Source organism: Morus notabilis, unplaced genomic scaffold (assembly GCF_000414095.1).
Source record: "Morus notabilis unplaced genomic scaffold, ASM41409v2 Scaffold337, whole genome shotgun sequence".
Classification (NCBI taxonomy): domain Eukaryota; kingdom Viridiplantae; phylum Streptophyta; class Magnoliopsida; order Rosales; family Moraceae; genus Morus; species Morus notabilis.
The window spans coordinates 825,393-847,893 of NW_010359286.1; the positions used below are offsets into that span (position 1 = coordinate 825,393).

Genomic DNA, 22,501 nt, shown 5'->3' on the forward strand with positions numbered 1-22,501 from the left:
TAATTTGAGTTTAAGTTGTAACTTGAGTTTGTGTTTAGTTGTGTATATTTGAGTTATGATTTAAGATGAGAATCTTTTTAAGTTTGTGTTTGTTTCTACTAAGACTTGAGTTGTGAATAGTATATAAATTTTTTTACTTTTTTTTACTTAATTGATTTTATGCAATTGAATATGAATAATTAGAATTAAATATAAATAATTATGAAGAATGGGTAAACTGGCAATTAAAAAAATATATAAATAAAAGTGAGTCATCTATAAGTAGTAATAAGTTTCAAAATACCAAACATAAAAATACAGTTGCATTACGAAGTAAGAACTCTGCGTCAAAAGTTTTTTTTAACCGACCTGTGTTTTGTTTAACTTTATCCCAACTAATTGGGACGCTAAAATAATTACTTAGCACGATCGCCCATTGCATGTATTTGTCTCGATTTAGTGCAGTATCGGCCGAGCTTAACAAATTGAATTCACCAAGAAGCCTAAGCAACTGTTCCTCAATTTCTGGGCTCCAATTAACATCTTTATCTCTCATTCTTGTCATCTAAGTATTGACAAATCTAATGTGCCATACGTATATACATAGAAAATAAAATTCAAGGAATAATGATTGCCCAATTGTTTTAATCAATTCATGCCCAATTTGAGTGGAATTAAAATCCTTCAAAAACTCAAAACAGAAAAGAGAAGAAGAAGAAAGCTATTATGTTATTAATCTGAAAACATCTTATATGATTTTATTAACAAGAGGACTAATCACTAATCAGCAATCAGCCTCCATTACAAAGCTACCTATATTTACATAATATAGAAGAGAGATACACATATTTTATCCGAACACAAACAGAAGACAAGCAATTAAGAATTATCAAATTCTGCACATAATTTCTTTTTGCCCCCTAATTTTCATCTTCCCTTACAATAGACAAAAATGATAGATATATTATCCTTTTACAAATTCCACAAACAGAGCAGAAAAAAATTAACCCTAACTTCTGTATCAAGTGGTAAAACGACACAAATGGGATTGCATTTTACCACATCTATCTCGGCCTTCAAACTCGCAAATGGACAAGCAAATTTCAGAAAACAAAAAGGAAAGAGTAAAATATTAAAGTGGGCCCATGTTCGAATTGAAGGTGGGGATTGTAAACATTGTTCGTTGTGATGTCGTGGTGTTTTTGTTGGGATTGTCGGTATGGAATGTTTGGAAAGGATAAAATTAAATTACCGTTAAATTAAGTTGTAAAAAAAATAAATAAATAAAAAAAGAGAAAAGAAAGAAGAACGAGGGTTGTTGTTCCACATCTGAACTTGAACTGTTCTGTTGGAAAATGACAGGGTAAAAGAAAAAGTAAAAAAAAAAAAAAAAAAACCCCAAATCTCTCTCTCTCTCTCTCTATATTCTCTCTCCTGAAAAATCTAGAGGGAACAGTAAATGTCTGCCACCTATAACTGATGTGTTCTGATGGCGACAACACTAGCTTTTCAGGCCTGCAATTTGGTTGCAGCTACTCTTTTTACTTTTCTTGCAGCCTTCCTTTTTTCACCTTTTTCTTATTAATATATCAATTATAATATAATTAAAAATTACAATTATATTATAATAATAATACACTATAATATATAATAATATTAGAATTATAAGATTATATTAATATTTAATTATATTAATTATTATAGTATTATTAATATACTAAATATAATTATATCAATACAATATAATATATAATATATTATAAAATAATAATTATAATATCATATTATAATTATATTATAATTATAATATCATATTATAAGATAAAATAATAATATTAGAGTTATTAATATATTTATGATATTATTAATTATAATATTATTATTATATTATATTATATTATGAGTCTGAATTTTATATTGAGAAAATTATAAATTTTAAATTTCATTAAGGGTATTATGAAAGTTTCATTAATTGTATTATGATGATTCTCGCACTATTTAAAAGCTAAAGTTGTCTTTAGACTGCTTCTGATTTTAGCTGTAGATTCGTAAGAAATTCTTTAAAAAACACTTTTAAGGAGATTTAGAAACTGATTTTGGGATAGAAAAGTAATTTCAAATTAAGCCTAAGAGATAAATCGTCATACTTATATAATAGTGGGTCTCATTAATTTAGAGCTGATCTATTCACCTAATAAGATCCATTTTATGTGAATAATAAGGTTTTATTCTATGCGAATGGAGCCTATATATCCACTTAATTAATGAGACTGAATTTATCTGAAAAGTAAGGTTTTATCCCATAAACATGAATTCGAGTACTCTATATACACATATAAAAAAAATATATATGTAGAAATTATAATCTAGGATAGTCCTATAAGTTACTTTGTATTTCTTTCAAGGTTCATATTTGTAGAGCTCGTTTAGTTCATTGATTTGAATTGAGATATGATTTTATATAAAAACTTTTTACTGTAATAAAAAAAATTAAATATAATTATTTTTAAAATTTTTTTTATTGTAATAAAACTCAAAATTTAAACTTAAATCGCTAAAATAAACGGGACCGTATCCTTTAGACATAACATTGAGCACATTTATTTTGGAAAAGCGTAAGTAAACATCTCAAACTTTCTAGGGAAATGTTGCAAATTACAATATTGTATACCCTATATTATTTTTATTATTTTTATTTTTCATATATATCAAGTAAATTGTACATGAATCTGGAAAGATTTTCTGACATGAAACTAGGGAGGGGGAAAAGTTGAAAAGAATATGAAAGCTTTGGTTCGAGTAAAATGTGTAAAAGCCAAATGAGTGAGAGAAGCAAACCAATTTTTTTTTTAATGTATAAATATTTATTTTTGAGAGAAGAGCACCGTTGACCAAATACAATAGTTAATTAAGGGGAAAAACCAAGGGGAATGTCTGGGGAACAATGCTTTTTTGAGTGAACAATTATAATATAGTAATTGAAAAATGATGAAGAGAATCAGATGGTAAAAATAAAAAAGTAAAAATTATAAATTGGTGCTCAGTAACCCACTAAAGATGTGGCGATAACCAGGGGAGTTAAAGAGATCATCCACAATCTACTCTTTTGTTTGTTATTCTTTTTCTCTCTCTGTACGTATACATATACAGATATAAATAATATAGAATAATATTTGTTATAGATTAGATTGTAATGGTAGTACAGAGACAGGCAAACAGCTATATATATATATATATGTATTTGTATTACATGTGAATGAGCGTTAACCCCAAAATGCTTTTATGTCAGACAAAGGGAATCACGGGGTCTTTGTAATTCGAGTTTTCTAGCCACTTTCTACCAAGAATTTTGTCAATCAAAACTTCAAAAAAAAAAAAAAAAAAAAAGAGAGAAAGGATACAATGAGTGTGTTTAAAACTCATTCTAAAATAATTTTATTGAAAATAAAAATGAAAACGTTTTCAATCTCAGACAGAAATCAAAAATGAAAATGCGTTTGGTAATTTTTTTATGAGATTATTTTCAGTATAAAAAAATCTATTAATGTTTCTCTCTCTCTCTATTCGAGAAGGGAGAAAACAGAAACAAAAAATAAAAAACGATTAAAATTCATTTTTCATTTCTCTCTCATTTTATACTAAACCAAAAAATCATTTTCATTTTCATTTTTTTGTTTTTAAGTATGTCAAACGCTGTTTTTTTTCCGTTTTTATTTTTTTTTTCTCGAAAAACGTGAAAAACAAAATTCAAAACAACTTCAAACTGTTTTTAAGTATGTCAAACGCTGTTTTTTTTCCGTTTTTATTTTTTTTTCTCGAAAAACGTGAAAAACAAAATTCAAAACAACTTCAAACACACCCAATAGATTGTCTATCATATGAGTATTCTTGTTTTGCATAGTTAGATTTTGGTCTCGTTCGCTTTGCAGATTCGAGTTTTCAATTCGAATTGAAATGTGACATGTTTTTAAGAGTTTTTACTGTAACAAAAAAGTTAGATATAATATTTTCTGAAAACTTTTAACTGTAAAAACATTTAATTTTTTTATTACAGTAAAAAAATTTTATATAAAATTATATCTTAACTCGAATTAAAATTTTAAATTAACGAACTAAATGGGTTCTAATTTTATAAAATCTGACGTTGAATTGTATAGTATTAACAAGTTATTTTTGTTTTGGGAACTTTACTATAAAATTCTCCAAAAATTTTTATTCGTACTGAAGAAAAGTAAAAAGAAGGTACAAAGAGAGATCTAGGGAAATGGACAAAAAACTTTTCTCTACCAAATATTAATAATAACAATAATAATAATAAGTAGGTGATCTAGAGAAATGGACACAACAAAAACACAAAGGGAATGAGAGAGTAAGAAGTATAATCACGTGAGAGGGAAAAGACACTGGTAATGGTGGTGAATATATTGAATAATGATATACGTATGTATATATATATATGTGGAAGGAAAAGTTGGAGTTTGGGATCTTGAAAGGTAATCTTATATATTTCCATGTGTTGTCGTTTTCTGTGGTGGGGTGTTACCGACACTCGTAACGACAACTATTGAACCTTCGTCTGATCCTCATATATATATATATATATATATATCTCTGTATATTTCATTATCATCTATTCATGATCTCTCATTAGGCAGCAACAAGTGCATGCATGCATGCAGTAAAAAATAATAATACGCCTTCCTAAGCAAATATATATAGATATATTATAGGTGTGTGTATAAATATATATATATATATATGTACATATGGTCCTATGTACAAAAGGGAATAACATGCATGTAGGGGGTGAGTGAGGTAATGAAAGCAACAAGTGACTGCAAGTCTTGGGGGGAAGACGAGAGACAAGTCGTGTCTGTCTTTTCGAAAGAGACCTTACTATCGACCTCGACACTCCCAAAAACCCATCTTAATATCTCATCTTTTAATATTTATACTATAGTACCTATACTGCTTAGGTGCACGTTTCTGAACATTAAGTCCGATTAAAATCACTGTAAAATGAAAGTATACAAAATTGACCGCTTAGGTGCGCGTTTCTGAACATTAGATTTGATTAAAATCACTTTAAAATGAAATTATACAAATTTGAGATAGTGTGATATAAATTTGACAGTCTAATACAGAGCTCTATGATCAGTAAGAAATTTTCTGGCTATATAATAGAATTATCAAGATTTTTAACATTGATTTTTTGGTTGATACGAAAAAATATATGTTACGATGGATACTGCAGTAGGGTTACTTGTATTGTTGTTGTTGAATACGTCTGTATACCCTTTGAGTTTTTCAAGAATTCTTTCGTAGTATTTTGTTGTTTTAGATCGTTAAATCTTTATCAAAATTCGCTAAATCTCATTTTTTATCTTTTTATTTATTTATCAAATTTAAAACATAGGACTTGTGCTTGTATAATCTTGGAAAGACAATTAGGAATTCTTTTCATCAAGCAACCTAAAGTTGACCCTTTTTGCATACTCCACTCTAAATTAAAAAGTCGTCAAAAAAGTTTCATATTGGTCAAAACCTTTTTTTTTTAATAAAAAAATCAACTTTATTTTTCAAAACTTGATGCTGACTCTAAGTCATATGTATCCCTAATTATATACATTTGATAATTATTGACAAGCACCTTAAATAAATACACACGTACACACATATATAATATTATATATAACTATAGTTTTTAATGGTTATATTTCTACAAATATAGAAAATTTGATGACTGGCGTGATAAGAATATAATTTTATTAATTGTCATAATTTTTTTATTAACTATCTAATTTATTACAACTATTGAATTAATATCTTACGACTGAAATAATAATACTTATCGATAAATAAATATTAGAGTAACCATTAAAACCGCACTCCTCTTCTCCTTCATTTCTTATGTAAATTAATTTTTTCTTCTCCTTAACTATTTCATTTATATATACTAACAATATTAATAAGAAACAACAACTAGGATATTCCAATAAATTATCCACAATGACAACTCATCTGTACATATTAAGGAGAATAGTACTTTTTGTTCGGTAGCACTACTGAATTAGATATCTGCCAAGGCAAACACACAAAATTCTTATTGCCTTGTTTTTGGAAGGACTTCCCCTTTAATTTTCCAGAGGAAGAATGAGTGGCTCCTCCAGCTACTGCCTTATCTTGATCTTTAATTTTCTCATCCTTTTGCATTAAAAAATTCAGTGGCCTTTCTTCACCATTGGGTTTGATATATATAAATATATACACATATATGTGTGTATATATATATATATATATATTCTTTAGAGAAAATTACTAGTAAATTTTACGAGAATAATATACACATGAATGTGTAAATATATAAATATTTGTTATGGTTCATACATAACATTTAAAAATAAAAAAATTTAATATCATAGCTATTGAATGTAATATTACTGTATATATAACAAAAAAAAAGTTAATTTACATATCTCACTATATATATATATATTTGCATCAGAGTGATGTAAGACTTGAGATTGGTGACCATATAAGGTGATGTGTTTGTGTTAGCTTTGAAATGCATCCAGTTCTGAATTTCTGATTGGAAAAGGAAATGAGATAATTGGCGTTCCGACCTTTCCCTAGTAAAATTTATTGTTTTAAGTCAAATCAAAACTATCCAAGTCAAAATCTAGTAATTTCAACATTTTTCCTTCTTCAAGAAGATAAAAAATCATATACGGGATCTGTTTAGTTCGCTAATTTAAGTTTTTAATTTAAATTGATATGTAATTTTATATAAGAATTTTTTATTATAATAAAAATAGTGGATGTAATAGATTTTGAGAATTTTTTACTATAGTAAAATTTAAATTTTAAATTTAAATCGGTGAAATAAATAAGGGTATAATTTCTCAAAAAAGAATAAAAAATCATATACATACGTGGCTTTACCCTTCAACTTTTTATTCCATTATTTTTTAAGAATTTATTATTTCTTTTCTACGAGAAATTTATTATTCCTTTTAGTCTATGTTAAGTAATGATCAAATATAGAATAAAGACACAGAGTAGTTGGACTGTTGTGGGAATAAACAATAGATATTGCATTTATTGTTGGTGGATGCCAAATTGCCAATTGCCAAGCCACAAAATCCCTGTGACAATATATATGTATGCATATCTATATATATATATATACATGTACATTTATTACATGTGAATTTTGGAGATTGATTAATTGACATTGACAAAAACATAGTAGAACAAGAGGTGGTAGTAATTTATAGGGGGTCCCACTACTGCAAAAATTAAATACTTTGCAAGTGACATTAATAAATTAACTGTCTCTGCTTTTTTTTTTTTTTTTTCGCTACTCAACTGTTTCTGCCATTTTAATTTTGATGCTTCCACATCCCTTCAAATAACAAAGACATATTCTTCATAAATCATAAAGAATACTAATCCTCTGGATGATTCATGCATGAATTCACATTTCTGTTTTTCTGTAGAAGGAGAAAACTTATATATGTGTGCGTGTGATGATGCCCTATCTAAAATAACTCTAGATTTAAGTCAAAAACCTTTAAAAAAAAAGAAATTTTATGGTGTTCTCTGTATTTTTAAGAATACCGGTAATTCTTACTTAGCAGCGTTAGATTTATATTATTTTTACAATTTGATTTGACTTTTGAGTAAATTTAATACTGATATGACTCGTGATAAATAAGAAACACCGGTGTTTTTAAAAAAAATAACACCAAATAAAATCCTTAAAAAACTCTAGATTCTTTTTTGAGAAAAATATCTTTATATTTTGATTTTGTTTGATTCCTCTGTTTATTTTATAAATTCAAATTACTGTTTAAATCTATTTGTTACATTATTTTCTCATACAAAATTAAATTTATATTTAAAGTTTTCTGTTCAAATCTAGGAATAAAATGCTATGTAAAAGAAAGATCATGTATATTAAACTTATATATATATATATGTATTTTCAAAAGATATTTCACTAATTACGTTATGTTATATTGTGTTATATTTTCCCTTTTAAAGACTACTATTATTATATAACGTGGTGGGCTAATTTAATTTGAGCCAACTGAACAGAACTAGTAGTAGCAATCTGCCTAATTTTGTAGTGCATCAGCCACACTAGTATAAGGCGCATATGAATTAAGAATATTATTAAATTATATAATACTTTCTTAGGATATTATATAATTATCATAACTACAATTGAACTTAATAAGTTTTAGCGGGAGAGTCAAAATTATTAAGCGAGTTTGGAATTGATTTTTTTTAATGTTTTTGTATGTATTTTGAGACACAAAAATAAAAATGGTATTTAAACCGTGTTTATTTAGTAAATATTTTGAAAAAGAAAAAGAAAATAAAAAATAACGAGAATAATTTTTGTGAAAGAATTAAAAAACAGTTAAAAATTATTATTCCTTTTCTATTTTTATTTTTTAATATTTATCAATAATGTTATAATATATTAATTAATAATTATAACTAAACACAATTTTATTTTTTTATTATACTCAAAATAATATTTTAAAAAACTAACTAAACTCAATTTAAATGATCTCAAAATATCCTAATTTTTATTTTTATATTAAAAATAAAATCATTTTAAAAACCTTACCTAACCGCATATTTTGTTAAAAATCAAGAAATCAATCATGATTATAAGTCGTACAATGTAACAAAACAAATACGGCAAATTAGCAGCCAAGGAGTCACCGTCGGTCCAAAATTGACCAGGGCCGTACCTTGACCTTTATTATTGGTATATAATAATAAATTTTAATTAATATATTTAATTTTTTGACTAATTCTGTTCATAAATAAGTTATAATAATCTTGGATAAAAGATAGTTTAAGAAAGTTTCTTTGATAATCTTTTAATAAATAGATTATTAATAATTTTTTATTTTTTAATTGTTAAATTTATATTATAATTTATTTATATTGTATATCTTTTCAATTTAATTTAATTTTTACTAAATTTAACTGTAAAAAATAAGATTATTTATAAAACAGACTACTAAAAAAATTCTAAATCTAAACAGTCAAACAGTGATACTCTTAATAAATAAATAAATAAATAAATAAATAAATAATACATAATAGTAGTAATAAAGAAATCCAAAAGAAAATTCTTGGGTCGACACGTATGCAAGTCTTGAGAAATTGACAGCAATAGTATAAGCTTCCAATTTACAAATAATTAAAAAAAAGCCAAAGCCAAATCTTTAATTTTTAATTTTTAAATAAACAAAAAAGAAAAAGCAAAGAGAAGTGCTCGATTAACAAACCTTTTATATTCACACAAATAATAAAGTAATATTTTATTTATTTATTTATTTTTATTTTTATTTTTGTAGAAGCGTTAGTATTAATATAAAGAAGAATATTTAATCGGGTAAAAATATCCTGTCACATTTCCATTATATATGATTTTAAACTTTCTAATTATTTATTAACAAAACTGTCTAATTATATTAGAATTATATTTTCATTTTGATAACAAGAATCTAATTTTTATGATGATCTATAGATATAGATTAGCATAAAAATTATTCCAATATACAAATATAAAATAAAATAAACTTAATCGAATTCTTCAAAATAAAAAAGTACTTTTAAAAATAAAATAAAATAGAGAGAGAGAGAAAGTGAAAAAAAGAGAGTGAGGCAGCAACAGAATTGTATGTATTTATATAAAACCAAAACCAAACTGCAAAAAAGCAAAACAGAACCAATTTTCTCGAGAAAATTTTACTTCTTCAATTTTCTCGAGAAAATTCTCTCAATTTTCTCTCCTTCTTCTTTACTTTTACAATTCCAATCTACTCCTGTCTCTCTCTCTCTCATTTATTTCTTCGTGCCTCCGTTTCCCGAGAGATTCTCTGCTGCTTTTCTCTGCTGCTTCTGCCGTCAATCCATCCATGGCTGCTTAGCGTTTCCTCCTCTTCTTCGTCTAGGGTTTTCTCTATCTCTCCCTGAGGTAAAATCCCCATGCTTTTCGCTTTTGTACTTCCTTATTCTTCTTCTGGTTCAATTTTTTTTTTTTTTGGGAATTAATTTCACGTTGAGAGTTGTAATGCGAGATCTGATGATCGACGTTGTCGAGATTCGAATGCGTTTCTTGGATTTCAGAGCATTTTTTTGGTGATTTGATATTAATGCCGATGATTTGATTCTTCTTCTTCGTCGTCTTTGGATTCTCTCGATGCTTCTAGCTCTCTCTCTCTCTCTCCCTCCCTCCCTATCTTTACTCACTTTTCTCTCTCTTGAATTTGATCTTCAAAGCTCAGAGCTTTTTCATTTTTATTACTAGATTCTTCTCAATCTTCAATCTTATTACATTCTTCAATCTTATTTATTTATTTATTTTCTTCGCTTTTTCTTGCTCTTCAGCTCAATTTTGTAGTTCTGGAATTTATTTGTGAATCACTCTGCATATTCTTTTAATATAAATAAATTTCTGAATTGGATGATGACAATTATATTATTACGGTGACGAGATTGATTTTCTCTTCTTCGAAGTTCCAAAGTTCAAACTTTTCCTTTTATTTTATTTTTCTCGTTCTGTTTAATAATTAATACATTCTTCACTCTTATTACATTTCTTTCTTAAACTACTATTTTCATTTTATGGTTCTTCACTCTTAGTCTTTAATGGTGCTTCCTTTTTTTTTTTCCTTCCAAAAAAAAAAACAAACCTTCCTTTATCTCCCTGTAGACTTCTCTTGGTATTTATTATTATACTGTTGTGCTTATTTTTTGTTTAAATATATTTCTCATGAAAGTTGGCATTTGAATGATATAATATAATAATTAGTTTCGGAGAAAATGATGAAAAATGTTTCAGCTTTAGATGTTTGTTTTGTTTTCCTTTTCTTTTGGTTATTTTAGCTTAATCTGCTTAGCACGTATGTTCTGAGGAGTTGCAAAAATTCTTTCAATGTTCTTAAAGAAAAATTGGGTATTGGATTATGCAGAGAAAAAGGAAAGAGAAGTCCTTTTCTCAGAACCAAAGGCCAAAACAAAGGATTATGAAAAGAAAAAAAGAAAAAAAATGATTATCCTTAAAAAAGATGGAAGCTTCTTATTAATCAAACTGCTGAGATAAGTTTTGCTGCTTCTTAGAACTCTACATACGATTTACTTAACAGGATAGGAAGCTTCCTTTTTGACGCAGTCTTTCTGTGGTTTTTATGGTCTGCATTTTTTTTTTTTGGTTTCTTAGTTTCTTTCTTTGCAGTAATTAGATGCTCCTTTATTTATTTATTTATTTTTTGGTTACAAGTGTTTGGGGTCTAATGGTTCAATGCTTAATAGTAGCTTCTTATGTTTTTGACAGCATATAGATACATCTGGGTGAGAAGGGCTTCTGTCAATTTGTGTTTTTTTTTTTCCCTTGAAAGACTCTTCCTTTTGCATTCAATCAAATGGCAGGTACGCTTTCTGGTTCACAACCTTGCCGTACTTCTTATGCAATTAAAGGCCTTGGGTCCTTGTTTTCTTGGAAATAATATTATTGGAAGTAACAAATATATATGTGTGTGTGTGTGTGTGTGTGTGTGTGTGTGTGTATTTTTAGTTCTGACGTAGTTGTTAAATAAGTTACACTATTATAGGAAAAAATAACTTGCCAAAGAATAAAAAAGAGAGACGGAAAAATAAGAAAAAAAGTTACAAGCTTGTAATATTGTATTTTACTGGTTTTATTTGTTAATTGAAGGCTTAGAAGGTTTGAGCGCGCCTGATGAAATTAGAGAGAGGAAATCAGATATTGAGAACTCTGAAGATGAGAGACGACGGTCAAAGATTGGTAACCTCAAGAAGAAGGCGTTAAATGCTTCTAACAAGTTCACTCATTCGCTTAAAAAAAGAGGGAAAAGGAAAATTGACTACAGGGTTCCATCAGTTTCCATAGAGGATGTACGAGACGCAAAAGAGGAGAGTGCTGTCCAAGAATTGCGCCAAAGGCTCCTAGAAAGGGATTTGTTGCCACCCAAGCATGATGACTACTACAGTTTGTTGAGGTCAGTGAAATCTTTTACATTACCAAGTCATTTGGAGGATTCTAGTTTTGTTTTCCTTCTCGTTTTTTGTTTGCCAATGTATGTATTGCCGTTGTGATTTCTCATTTTTACGATTTACTTTGTAGATTCTTGAAAGCTAGGGATTCTAACATTGAAAAGACAATCCAAATGTGGGAGCAGATGCTTAATTGGAGAAAGGAGTTTGGAACAGATACCATCTTGGAGGTAATTATGTCAACCTTTGCCGTCGACTTCGTAGGCATAGTCATTACAGTATCAATACAGTTGGAACTTGGAAAAAAAAAGCAACAGTAAAGAATTATCCCACTTTTAGAAGCCTTATTAATTTTTTCTCGTGCTCTGCCGAACTGAAGTGTCTGGAATATCGATCTACCTCTCGATATTTTCTTTTCTGACACTCTTTATGAATTAATCAATGCAAAGGATTTTGAATTTGAAGAGCTGGAAGAAGTCTTGCATTATTACCCCCAAGGGTATCATGGGGTTGATAAAGAAGGCAGGCCGGTTTACATTGAGAGGTTGGGAAAAGCTCATCCAAGCAAGCTTATGCAAATAACCACAGTAGATCGATACTTGAAGTATCATGTCCAAGAGTTTGAGAGAGCCATACAGGAGAAGTTCCCTGCTTGTTCAATTGCAGCAAAGAGACAGATCTGTTCAACCACGACGATATTAGATGTGCAAGGCCTGGTGCGTGACTTCTTTATTAATGCCATTTCTTCCTTTTTGAATTGGTCAAACCGTCAAAATTACGCACACTTTTGTGATGCATTTGCTTCATGTTCAGTGATTCTCTTTAACTGGTTTACATTCAGTTTCTGGTTTGTCAAAAGGGAAAAATTTTTGTCTGCACAATCTTAACTTGTGATAGTTTTTTACTTGATGTACAGGGAGTAAAGAATTTTAGTCGAACGGCTAAAAATCTCTTGGCTGCGATGACCAAGATAGACAGTAATTATTACCCTGAGGTATCTTTCTGACTCTTCGTAGTGATGTAATTAGTTTCTGCTGCTATATTATTCTAATTATTCTGTAAATGGGTACAGACATTGCATCGAATGTACATCGTCAATGCTGGTCCAGGCTTTAAGATGCTTTGGCATGCTGCACAGAAATTTCTTGATCCTAAAACAATTTCAAAGATACAGGTAAAAGATTATTTCTCTTATGCTCTTGGTTTCCTATCGTCTAAACCTTGACTGTTCTTAAGTTTTCCTTTCTTCTGTTTTGGGCAGGTTCTGGATCCCAGATCCCTGCACAAGCTACAAGAAGTCATTGACCCGAGGTATGTAGTGCTTGTTGTCTTTCTGCGAATCTTGTATGACGGCGCTTGCCTTTTAATTCCTTTGCGTACTTTCCCTTTCAGTCAGTTGCCAGACTTCCTGGAGGGATCGTGTACATGTTCTGCTGAGGGAGGCTGCCTTAGATCCAACAAAGGTCCATGGAATGATCCTGAAATAATGAAGGTACGATAACTACACCTTAAGCAGGAAAAGTGATTGAGATTAGGATATATCTTACCTTTGATATTTCATTTTGGACTTGGTTGATGAACAAATACTGATATTTCGTTCTCTTGAGTTCTTGGTCTTGCACTCCTTTGCTATCTAATCTTTATTGGTTCTGTGTATATATCTTATATCATTCTCTTTGCCGCCTTTGGTTTTACATCAAAAGGATATGCCAGGCTTGAAACTTTTTTTTATGTCACATTCGAGATTAAACTTGGTCTCTCGTTTGTAGCTTGTACATCATGCTGAGGCAACTTTTGTGAGGCAAATTACCAGAGTGTCTCATGACCAGCAAAAGTTTGACTCTTATGTACAGATACGCCCACTGAAGGCAAGTTTGGTTTTTGCTCAGTAGTATATTGATGTTTCATTATGATTGAAGTCCAAACCATACGTCATTAGCATTGAAGTCTAAACACGTCTTTGTTTTCTAAGCAGGGGAGGTTTAGTGATACATCAACAGCAGAGTCGGGATCGGATATTGATGATCCATGTTCTCCACTAGGAAGGAGAAGTTCGGCCGTTCCTCGTTTGGCCCCAGTTCACGAAGAAGTGGGATTTCTGATTCAGTGTACTGTTTAAAATAACATGGTTGTGTGTATATGTCCTAAGTGTAGATTTCGTTTAACATGTTTCAAAATCTGTTTCATGCAGGTCAAGGTATCAGATTCAGTTACATACTATAGCTGTGACGATCATTTTTCTCCAGTCGAGAGAACTAATGGGTATGATGAAGGGATGGGTCATTTTCACGATCGATCACTTAATAACAATAATCTTGCAAATGTTTCTCATGAGGCACTATCATCAGAAGGTGACTATTAAAGTGGTCTCGATATGGATTACGCTGTATTTAGTGTTCCTAGAACTTTCCAATATCAAATAATACTTGTGCTTTAATTCTTGAATTTCTATATATATATATATATATATATCCAGGGAGCTTAATTATCCATTGGCTCAACAGCGTTAAGGAAAAATTTGAGAAAAGGGAGTTCCATCGCGTAACCGGAGTGTTGATATCGTTCTTGTTCAGAATATTTATGATTTTCCGCAGTCTACCATTTCAATTTTGGAGAAGAAAAAACAACATTCACCCAAGTACTTTGATGGAACATACAAGTAGCCCTTCCCCAACTGTTGAAGTTGTTGATGAAGAAGACCGCATCCGTCCATGCATACAGCGTCTTCAGAGACTAGAAAAGGTTTTCGAAGAGCTCAGCAACAAGCCTGCTGGAATTCCTTTGGAGAAGGAGAAGATTCTTATGGAATCTTTCGATAGAATAAAAAATGTCGAGTTTGAACTTGAGAAGACAAAGAGGGTATGCTCTTTTAACTATATGAATTCATCTTATTATTGAATCTGTTAGATCTGATGTTACGTCCGATGTTCCAGATGATGTTGGAACATTGTCTGGAAGATGACTTAATTAATTAAGATCCGGATTTCTTATTGTTCAAATTGTTCGAGTAGAATAAAGTGCAGAAATCAAAATAGACACGCAATATGGTATCGCAGTTCGGTGCGCACACCTATTCTGCGGGGCCACGCTTAGACAATAAACAGTTTCACTATACTTCAAGAATTAAACGTTAATTTTGCAGGTCCTACATGCTACGGTTGTGAAGCAACTTGAGATCACGGAATTGCTGGAGAAGTTAAAGGATTCCAATTTTCGAGTAAGTCAACTTTGGCTCAAGTTTAACATATATATGTGTGTATATATGTATATATACATGTATATATTCTGCTTAATTTTATCTAATAATAAAGCACTTAAGCACCAATATCGGGACACAATTACTAGAATTTCTACACGGACTAGTATGCTGCAATGCTTAACAGGAATTTACATTTCAAAGCTTACATGGTATATTTTTCTGGAGTCCTAAGTCTGACATTTGGGAGGATCATTGGTGCAGCAAAGAAGATTCTTTTGTTGAATGAACGGAGAACGCTACTTGAATGTGTGCATCGATGGATAGGGGGTTAATGGAACGAAAGCATGTGATTCGAATTCCAGGGCCAAAATCGCCAACATATCTAAAGCGCACACTAGGAGGACAGTTTCCTTTTTGTCTCTCCTTTTTCTTATCTCAAACGTTGATAGGCGAGAAGGCCAAGTTTATAACAAAAGCTGAATGACTTGTAACCATGCACAGGGAAAAAAAAAAAAAGAAAAAAAAAAAAAAAAAAAAAGAAAAGAAAAGAAAATAAGAAACAGTGTAGAGAAAGAGAAAGTTAAATGAAAATGCTTTACTTGCGGCATATGTTTCGCTTGGTCTTCTCTCGTTATGGGCCAAAAATTCCAAAGACCACTTGAATTTTGTGTCATCAATCCCATTTGGAAGCTGCTAAGGAGCTTGCCTGTGTCACACAGACGAAAGTCATCACCACAGCGGCTAGCATTTTAGGCTGAAAATGCCGAGGGGCTCTTCAAGCTCCCAACGTCGCGTGAGATGGGAGCGGGCCTCGCATACTTGGGGAAACTAACTCCCATCTCATGCGATATTGGGAGCTTGTGATGTACAGATGCCTTCTAGTTAGAGATGGTAATTTGAGTCATGTTTCTGTAGACTCATATAATCGTATCCGTTTCAAGTTGACCCAAGTGCCAATTCTGTCAGCTCTTTAGTTGAGTTCGAGTCTCTTCTCAGTCTGGATTATCACCCCTTACCCTTACCAATATTCGATTTAGTAAACACGAATTTGATGTCTTTCTTCCCACACGAATTTCTCAACTAGCTCTTTTTGGCGTATGTTATCCTGCATCGACGATAATGTTAATTAGGATATTGGTATTTATTTGGTTCTGGCAAATCTGAAAATTGACAGTCTTTTGAACCAAATCAGATTTTTTTTTAAAGTCTTTTGAACCAAATCAGATTTTGTTTTTAACGTCTTTTGAACCAATGACGATTGGGTCTCTCTATCATCAATATAAATAATGTATACAGGGATCAAGTTGTAAAAATGCATTTCATTTAAAAAAAAATGTCAAAATGCAACATGGGGACTATGGTAGGGCCCTTATACACCTGGATTCGGTAGTGACAGCTTCGATTTGGTTGGAAATATGTTGCCAAATTATGAAACAGTCCACTAAGGATGTCGTGTTCTTTTGTTTTCTGGGGGTAAAAAAAAAAGTACCATTTTCGTTAGAACGTGGTCTCCAAAACGTAGCAATTGAGAGAGATGAAACTGAACTACTTTTGTAATAAAGCAAATTAATACATCAAAATGCTTGGGGACAAACGTAGAAGAGTTTATTTTACTTGTTTGAGTTGAAAATTATAGTTAAAAAGTTAATTTATATAAAAGAGAATACTATAATAAGAGCTTGAGTGGTGATAATTTATATAAAAGAGAACACTATAATAAGAGCTTAAGTTGTAATTGAGATCGATGAAATGTGAAAAAGTAAAGAATCATTATATTAACAAATAACTACGCTTAAAAAGAGATTCCCTCCCCATAAATACTTCGTAAAAAGAGCTTAAACAAACTATTAATCCTCCACACAAGTTGGGCATTTTTTATTCTTTTTGAGAATTTTGTGATAAAACATTAAAAAAAAGTCCTTCGACATGGCATCAAAATCATTTTAAAGTTAAAACATGTATGTAAAAGATTTCCGCGAATTTTAAACAACGAAAACATGCAATAAAATCATGGAGGAATATTTCATGAAAAGGTTAACCGAGTGTAAATTGAGTTATAATATTAAAATCTGACAGTTAAAACTAGACTTATAAAAGAAAAGAAAAATGTAACAAATAAACAGTTAAAACTACGCAGTATCAGTGTCACGAGAGATTGAGCGAGTAAAAATTCATACGCGTTTATGAAGTATTGACAAAAGGCCAGTTTTCGCGTTATCTTGGTTGTACCCAACTAACCTGTTTTCCTTTTAATATTTTTGTCGTCGTTTTCTTGCTAACGTCACGTCATTATTTTTAAACTCGTTTAATTTATTAATTTAAAATTTTAATTTTAATTAAAATATAATTTTATGTGAAAATTTTTTTTATAATAAAAATATTAAATATAATTATTTTTAAAATTGTTTTATTATAATAAAATTTAAATTTTAAACTCAAATTGATAAAATAAATAAGATTTAAAAGGAGTTCATTTCTCTTCTCAGACCAAGAAAAAAAAAAAAACGAAAGATAGAGAGAGAATAAACCAGAGCTACTCGAGAAGAAATTTGGACAATACTAATTCTATAAAGAAGAAGAAAAAAAGAAGGAAAAAAAAAGAAAAAAGCAGAGATCTTTCTGAACGTTTTTATTTTTTTGGTGTTAATAAGCTTCTGATTAACATGGTGTTGGATCGGAGCTTCTTCTCCATGTCTTCTTCACTACTTTTCTCTTTAGTTTTAGTGGGATTTATTGCTTCTGCTTCATCTTCCACTTTCATTTCAGGTACTTTATTAATTAAACTCTCTCATTCCCCTTTTTTTTTCGGTTTTTTTCCTTTTATATAATGAATATTACAGGCTATGAAATTTTCTTTCCTTTTTTGGTAATTGCAGATGGGATTCTTGATTTTCATGGTTCTACTGGCCGCAGCCTTCTTCAGGCCAAGAAAGGTTGGATTTTTTTTTGTTCAGACCCTCATTTTCAAAATTGAATCTTTCTCTTCTTTTTCTTTAGTTGGAGCAAATAATGATCTATTTTCGTTGAAGTTTATTTATGTATTTCTACATTTAGGAAAATGCCCATTTGATCTCTTCTGTTTTCCATGCTTATTTGGTTGTTTAAATGCTAAATGATCAATTCTTGAGAGCCATGGATCTTTTCTTCTTTTTTTTTTTTTTTTTTTTTTTTTTTTGGTTTAAGATAATTTTTCTGGTATAAGATAATCCAGTTGAAGAGTTATTATTGAGGCCAAGAAAGCTTCAATTTTCTTCACACCTTCATCCTCAAAATTGGTTCCTTTCTTTGTTGGGGATTCCAATAACTATCTGTTTTTTTGTTGAAGTTCATCAATATGTGGCTCATAAGCTCATATTTTTCAACATTTAGGAAATGCCCATTTGATCTCTTCTATTGTCCATGCTTGTTTATTTGTTTTGGTGCTAAATGATAAATTTTTTTGAGGCCTTTGGATATGACTCATATAAGATAATCTACTTAATTTTATTGATCTTTTCCCTTTCTGGCTCCTTTCTGTTTCTTCTATTTGTAACTGCAACTATGTCAAATTTGCATCAAGAAAATTAACCTATTGCCTAAATAATAAAGGAAGTTCTTTTAAATTAAGAGATCTAGTAAATAGATGAGAAAGATAAGCCTTTTTGTTGTGCATCTTTCTCTCTTTTGATATTGAATGATTGTATAAAAGCATAAGTTACAATCCAAAGTAACTTGAGAAAACCAAATTGGATAATCTTGGATAGTTCAGCCATTTAAGAAGAAAAGTAAGTGTTTTGTATGCTTTGTTAGGAAGATGGTTTTCCATAGCCTTTAAGAATCCCGCTCTTCTTAGTTCATATGAACTTGGACTATATCAAGGTTTTTGAAACCTTGGATGGTGGTCAGACTTTTGTAATTTGTTAAGCTAATTCTTGAGGCATGTCAGAAGTACTTAGCTACTCCCCAGTTGCTGGAAGTGACAATGGTCAAACACAACACCCATTTACTGAACACGATAAATCTTCAAATTAATTATTTCGTGACAATGGTCAAACACAACACCCATTTACTGAACACGATAAATCTTCAAATTAATTATTTTCTTGGCATATTCTTCCTGTCTTTGATCTACAACCAATCAAAATTTTCAATCCATTGAATATCAGAAAGCAGGGAAGCTTAAATCTGTTTCTGAAGTGAAGAAAAGCATTTATATATATTATGTTGTATATCTTGTTTGACATCTAATCTCTTTGAAATCTCATGCATCTATATATAATAGTCCTGCATAAAACCATGGCAAACAATGTACTTTTCCCTTATTTTTTTTTTAATCTCATTAAGTGCTTTTGAAAACATATTTCCAAACACTGACTTAAAGGCAAAGCTTTACTTGTATTCTTCTATTACCTAAAGTCATATCCCATGTTTCATTTGTAACGAGATTTATTCCTCGGTTAGAGCTGGATTTGTTGATGTTTGATATCAATGGCGCATTTATACCATTCATTTTATACGCAGGTTGCTCTGTGAACTTTGAGTTTTTGAACTACACCATTATCACAAGCCAATGCAAAGGACCGCATTACCCCGCTGACCGTTGTTGTAAAGCATTCAAGGATTTTGCGTGCCCATACGTGGATGTGTTGAATGACTTAACAAATGATTGTGCTTCAACTATGTTCAGCTACATCAACCTCTATGGAAAATACCCGCCCGGCCTCTTTGCCAGTGAGTGCCGCGAGGGGAAGCAAGGTCTTGCGTGCCCCGCGGTTTCACCATCAGCGTCGTTAAACGAAAGTGGTTCTAATGTCATGGGTTACCCATCTCCACTGCTCTTGCTATCAGCTGCCCTCCTTGTTTTCTTATTCCAGTTTTTTTAAGAAGAAAGCATAGCCTTTTATTTTTTGGTTTCCCCTACAATCATTTGTTGTTACTAACCACCTTGTGGGAAATTTCAAATTTTCATTTGTTGGGTTGATATTAAAGCTTATTACTATTCCACTTGTATGATTCTAGTTTATCTACCAATTTATGATTTTGCTGGTTCAAAAGAGTAGGGGTTAGGCTTTTGTTGTATCAATTGTTGAAATGGGTTTGTGTATTACATTGACAGCTAAATACTCTAAAAGATTCTTTTTTTATCTTATTTTCTTTTTTCCCTCCTCTCTCTTTCTTGGTGCACTTTGTTTACTGCATCTGTAGTTTAGGCCTTTTTTTTATTTTTTATCCTCCCTTACTTCTTAGAATGAAGAGCCATCATAATTAAAATCATTTCCAAATGGAGAAGCATATAAATCTAACGGAACTCTTTTACCAACCACTTTAGTGGGGTCCATAAAGGATGGACCCTTCTATTTTATTGTGAGGATAATGGAATACAATTATCTAATTTTCCATATATATAATCTATTCTCTTTGGATTTTGTTCATTTCTGTGGCTGTGGTTCACTAACACCACACCCACAACAAAAATCCTCAGTAGAGCCATTTCCAAGTTGAAAGCTTTGGGAACTGATAATTGTTAGGATAAGATGAACACATCAATTTCTTTTTTCATGGCTTGGCTCCATAGATAATTTGATAACACAAACTAAATCTATATTTCATGGCTGCTTCAACATCTCCTTCTTTTGCTTCCCCCTTTATGAGTAGTAGCAAGGCTAGGAACACTCCAGCCACTGTAATTTTGCTTCAAATGTGTCACAACTTCCATGAGGTAAGGCAAGTACATGCCCAATTGGTGGTCTCTGGACTGGTAAACCGCCCTCCGAATGGCGGGAGACTCGTGGAATCTTACGTGAGAGTGTCACAGACTCAATATGCCTTGGCCATCTTCAACACAATTCATTCTCCTGATGTATTTGCCTATAATACCATCATGAGAGGACTGATGTTGGGTAAGGACCCCTATAATTCATTGTTGATGTATGAAAAGCTGTTGATGAATGGACTAATCCCGGATAATTTCACCTACACCTTCGTTCTCAAAGCATGTTCCCACATGAAAGCTCTGATTGAAGGTAAGCAAGTGCATTGCCGGATGATAAAGGCCGGAATAGCGCCTGATACTCATGTTCATAGTTCGTTAATAAACATGTATGCGAGCTCAGGTAGCATAGCTTGTGCGGAACGCGTTCTTGGAGAGTTCAAAGAGGAGAACACGCTTGCGATGAACGCCATGATTTCAGGGTATCTAAGTAAAGGTCATGTTGACAAGGCTAGAGCAATGTTCGAAAAAATGGCAGCAAAAGATGTTGCCTCTTGGAGTGCAGTGATAGCAGGATATAGAGATAATGCTATGTATAAAGAAGCATTAAGCATCTTCCAAGAAATGGTGGCTTTTCGCGTTTCTCCGAATGAATCGGCCCTTGTGAGCTCTTTGTCTGCCTGTGGCCATTTGGGAGCTTTGGACCAAGGAATGTGGATTCATGCTTATATTGATAAGAATAAGGTTAAGCTTAGCATTACTCTTGGTACTGCTCTAGTAGACATGTATGCAAAGTGTGGCTGCATAGAGAGTTGCTATAAAGTCTTCAGGAAATTGCCTAATAGAGATGTGGTCACATGGGGAGCTGTTATTTCTGGCTTTGCCAATCATGGAAAACCTGAAAAATGTTTTGAACTCTTCGGTGAGATGGTTTCTGAAGGAGTTCGACCAAATGAAGTCATCTTTGTGGCAATTTTATCCGCATGTTCTCGTGCTGGGTATGTTGAATTGGGGAGTCAATATTTCCACCAAATGGTTAATGATTTTGGGATTGTACCATCAATCGAACACTATGGATGCATGGTTGATCTCCTTGGCCGTGCGGGGCGGCTGGCAGAGGCAGAAGAGTTCATCGTGGCAATGCCAGAGAAGCCAAATTCGATAATATGGGGTGCGTTTCTTAGCGCTTGTAGGACACATAAGGATCCCAAGAGAGGGACGGTGGCATTCAGGCACTTGATGGAGCTCGAGCCAACATCAGGTGACCGGTACAAACTTGCTGGGCTGATGTTTGGCGGTGCAGGTGAAAGGGAAAATGCGAGAGTAATTACGAAATTCATTGACGAAAATGATTTGGAGATGACTCGTGGATCGAGCTTCATTGAAATCGATGGCGTGGTTAATGAGTTTGTGGCTGGTAGTATCGATCATGATAGGTGTAGAGAAATCTATAGCATGTGTGGAGTAGGAAGTGAACATGACACACAATTAGGGCATACATTCTCGTGAATAACCAAAAAAAAAAAAAAAAAAAAAAAAAAAAAAAAAAAAAAAAAAAAAAAAAAAAACAAAAAATCCCCTTACAAAAA

General features: G+C 31.3%; 3 protein-coding genes across 3 annotated transcripts; all 3 read left to right on the top strand.

Moving 5' to 3' along the window:
* The first annotated feature begins 9,830 nt into the window (after nt 1-9,830).
* Nucleotides 9,831-15,726, top strand: LOC21406529 (phosphatidylinositol/phosphatidylcholine transfer protein SFH13). The gene is made up of 15 exons (XM_024163001.1): nt 9,831-9,985; nt 11,345-11,439; nt 11,726-12,029; nt 12,155-12,254; nt 12,474-12,740; nt 12,941-13,018; nt 13,097-13,198; nt 13,286-13,335; nt 13,417-13,516; nt 13,794-13,892; nt 14,000-14,113; nt 14,216-14,375; nt 14,501-14,883; nt 15,167-15,241; nt 15,485-15,726. The coding sequence occupies exons 2-15, from the start codon at nt 11,433-11,435 to the stop codon at nt 15,503-15,505; spliced, it is 1,860 nt and encodes a 619-aa protein (XP_024018769.1). The 5' UTR covers nt 9,831-9,985; nt 11,345-11,432; the 3' UTR covers nt 15,506-15,726.
* Nucleotides 15,727-17,722: 1,996 nt separating this feature from the next.
* On the top strand, nt 17,723-20,351 carry LOC112090816 (GPI-anchored protein LLG1). Its single transcript, XM_024162993.1, has 3 exons — nt 17,723-17,989; nt 18,100-18,156; nt 19,724-20,351. Exons 1-3 carry the CDS (start codon nt 17,887-17,889, stop codon nt 20,083-20,085), a joined length of 522 nt encoding a protein of 173 aa, XP_024018761.1. The 5' UTR covers nt 17,723-17,886; the 3' UTR covers nt 20,086-20,351.
* A 325-nt stretch (nt 20,352-20,676) lies between these two features.
* LOC21406530 (pentatricopeptide repeat-containing protein At5g66520) lies at nt 20,677-22,421 on the top strand. The gene has a single exon (XM_010094095.2). The coding sequence runs from the start codon at nt 20,811-20,813 to the stop codon at nt 22,419-22,421; it is 1,611 nt and encodes a 536-aa protein (XP_010092397.2). The 5' UTR covers nt 20,677-20,810.
* The last annotated feature ends 80 nt before the right edge of the window (nt 22,422-22,501 follow it).

Coding starts and splice junctions, on each gene's coding strand:
- LOC21406530 (XM_010094095.2), top strand. CDS start 20,811: ATGGCTGCTTCAACATCTCCTTCTTTTGCTTCCCCCTTTATGAGTAGT.
- LOC112090816 (XM_024162993.1), top strand. CDS start 17,887: ATGGTGTTGGATCGGAGCTTCTTCTCCATGTCTTCTTCACTACTTTTC. Junction 17,990..18,099: donor ATCTTCCACTTTCATTTCAG/GTACTTTATTAA, acceptor TGGTAATTGCAG/ATGGGATTCTTGATTTTCAT. Junction 18,157..19,723: donor CCTTCTTCAGGCCAAGAAAG/GTTGGATTTTTT, acceptor TTTTATACGCAG/GTTGCTCTGTGAACTTTGAG.
- LOC21406529 (XM_024163001.1), top strand. Junction 12,741..12,940: donor TATTAGATGTGCAAGGCCTG/GTGCGTGACTTC, acceptor CTTGATGTACAG/GGAGTAAAGAATTTTAGTCG. Junction 15,242..15,484: donor TAAAGGATTCCAATTTTCGA/GTAAGTCAACTT, acceptor TCATTGGTGCAG/CAAAGAAGATTCTTTTGTTG.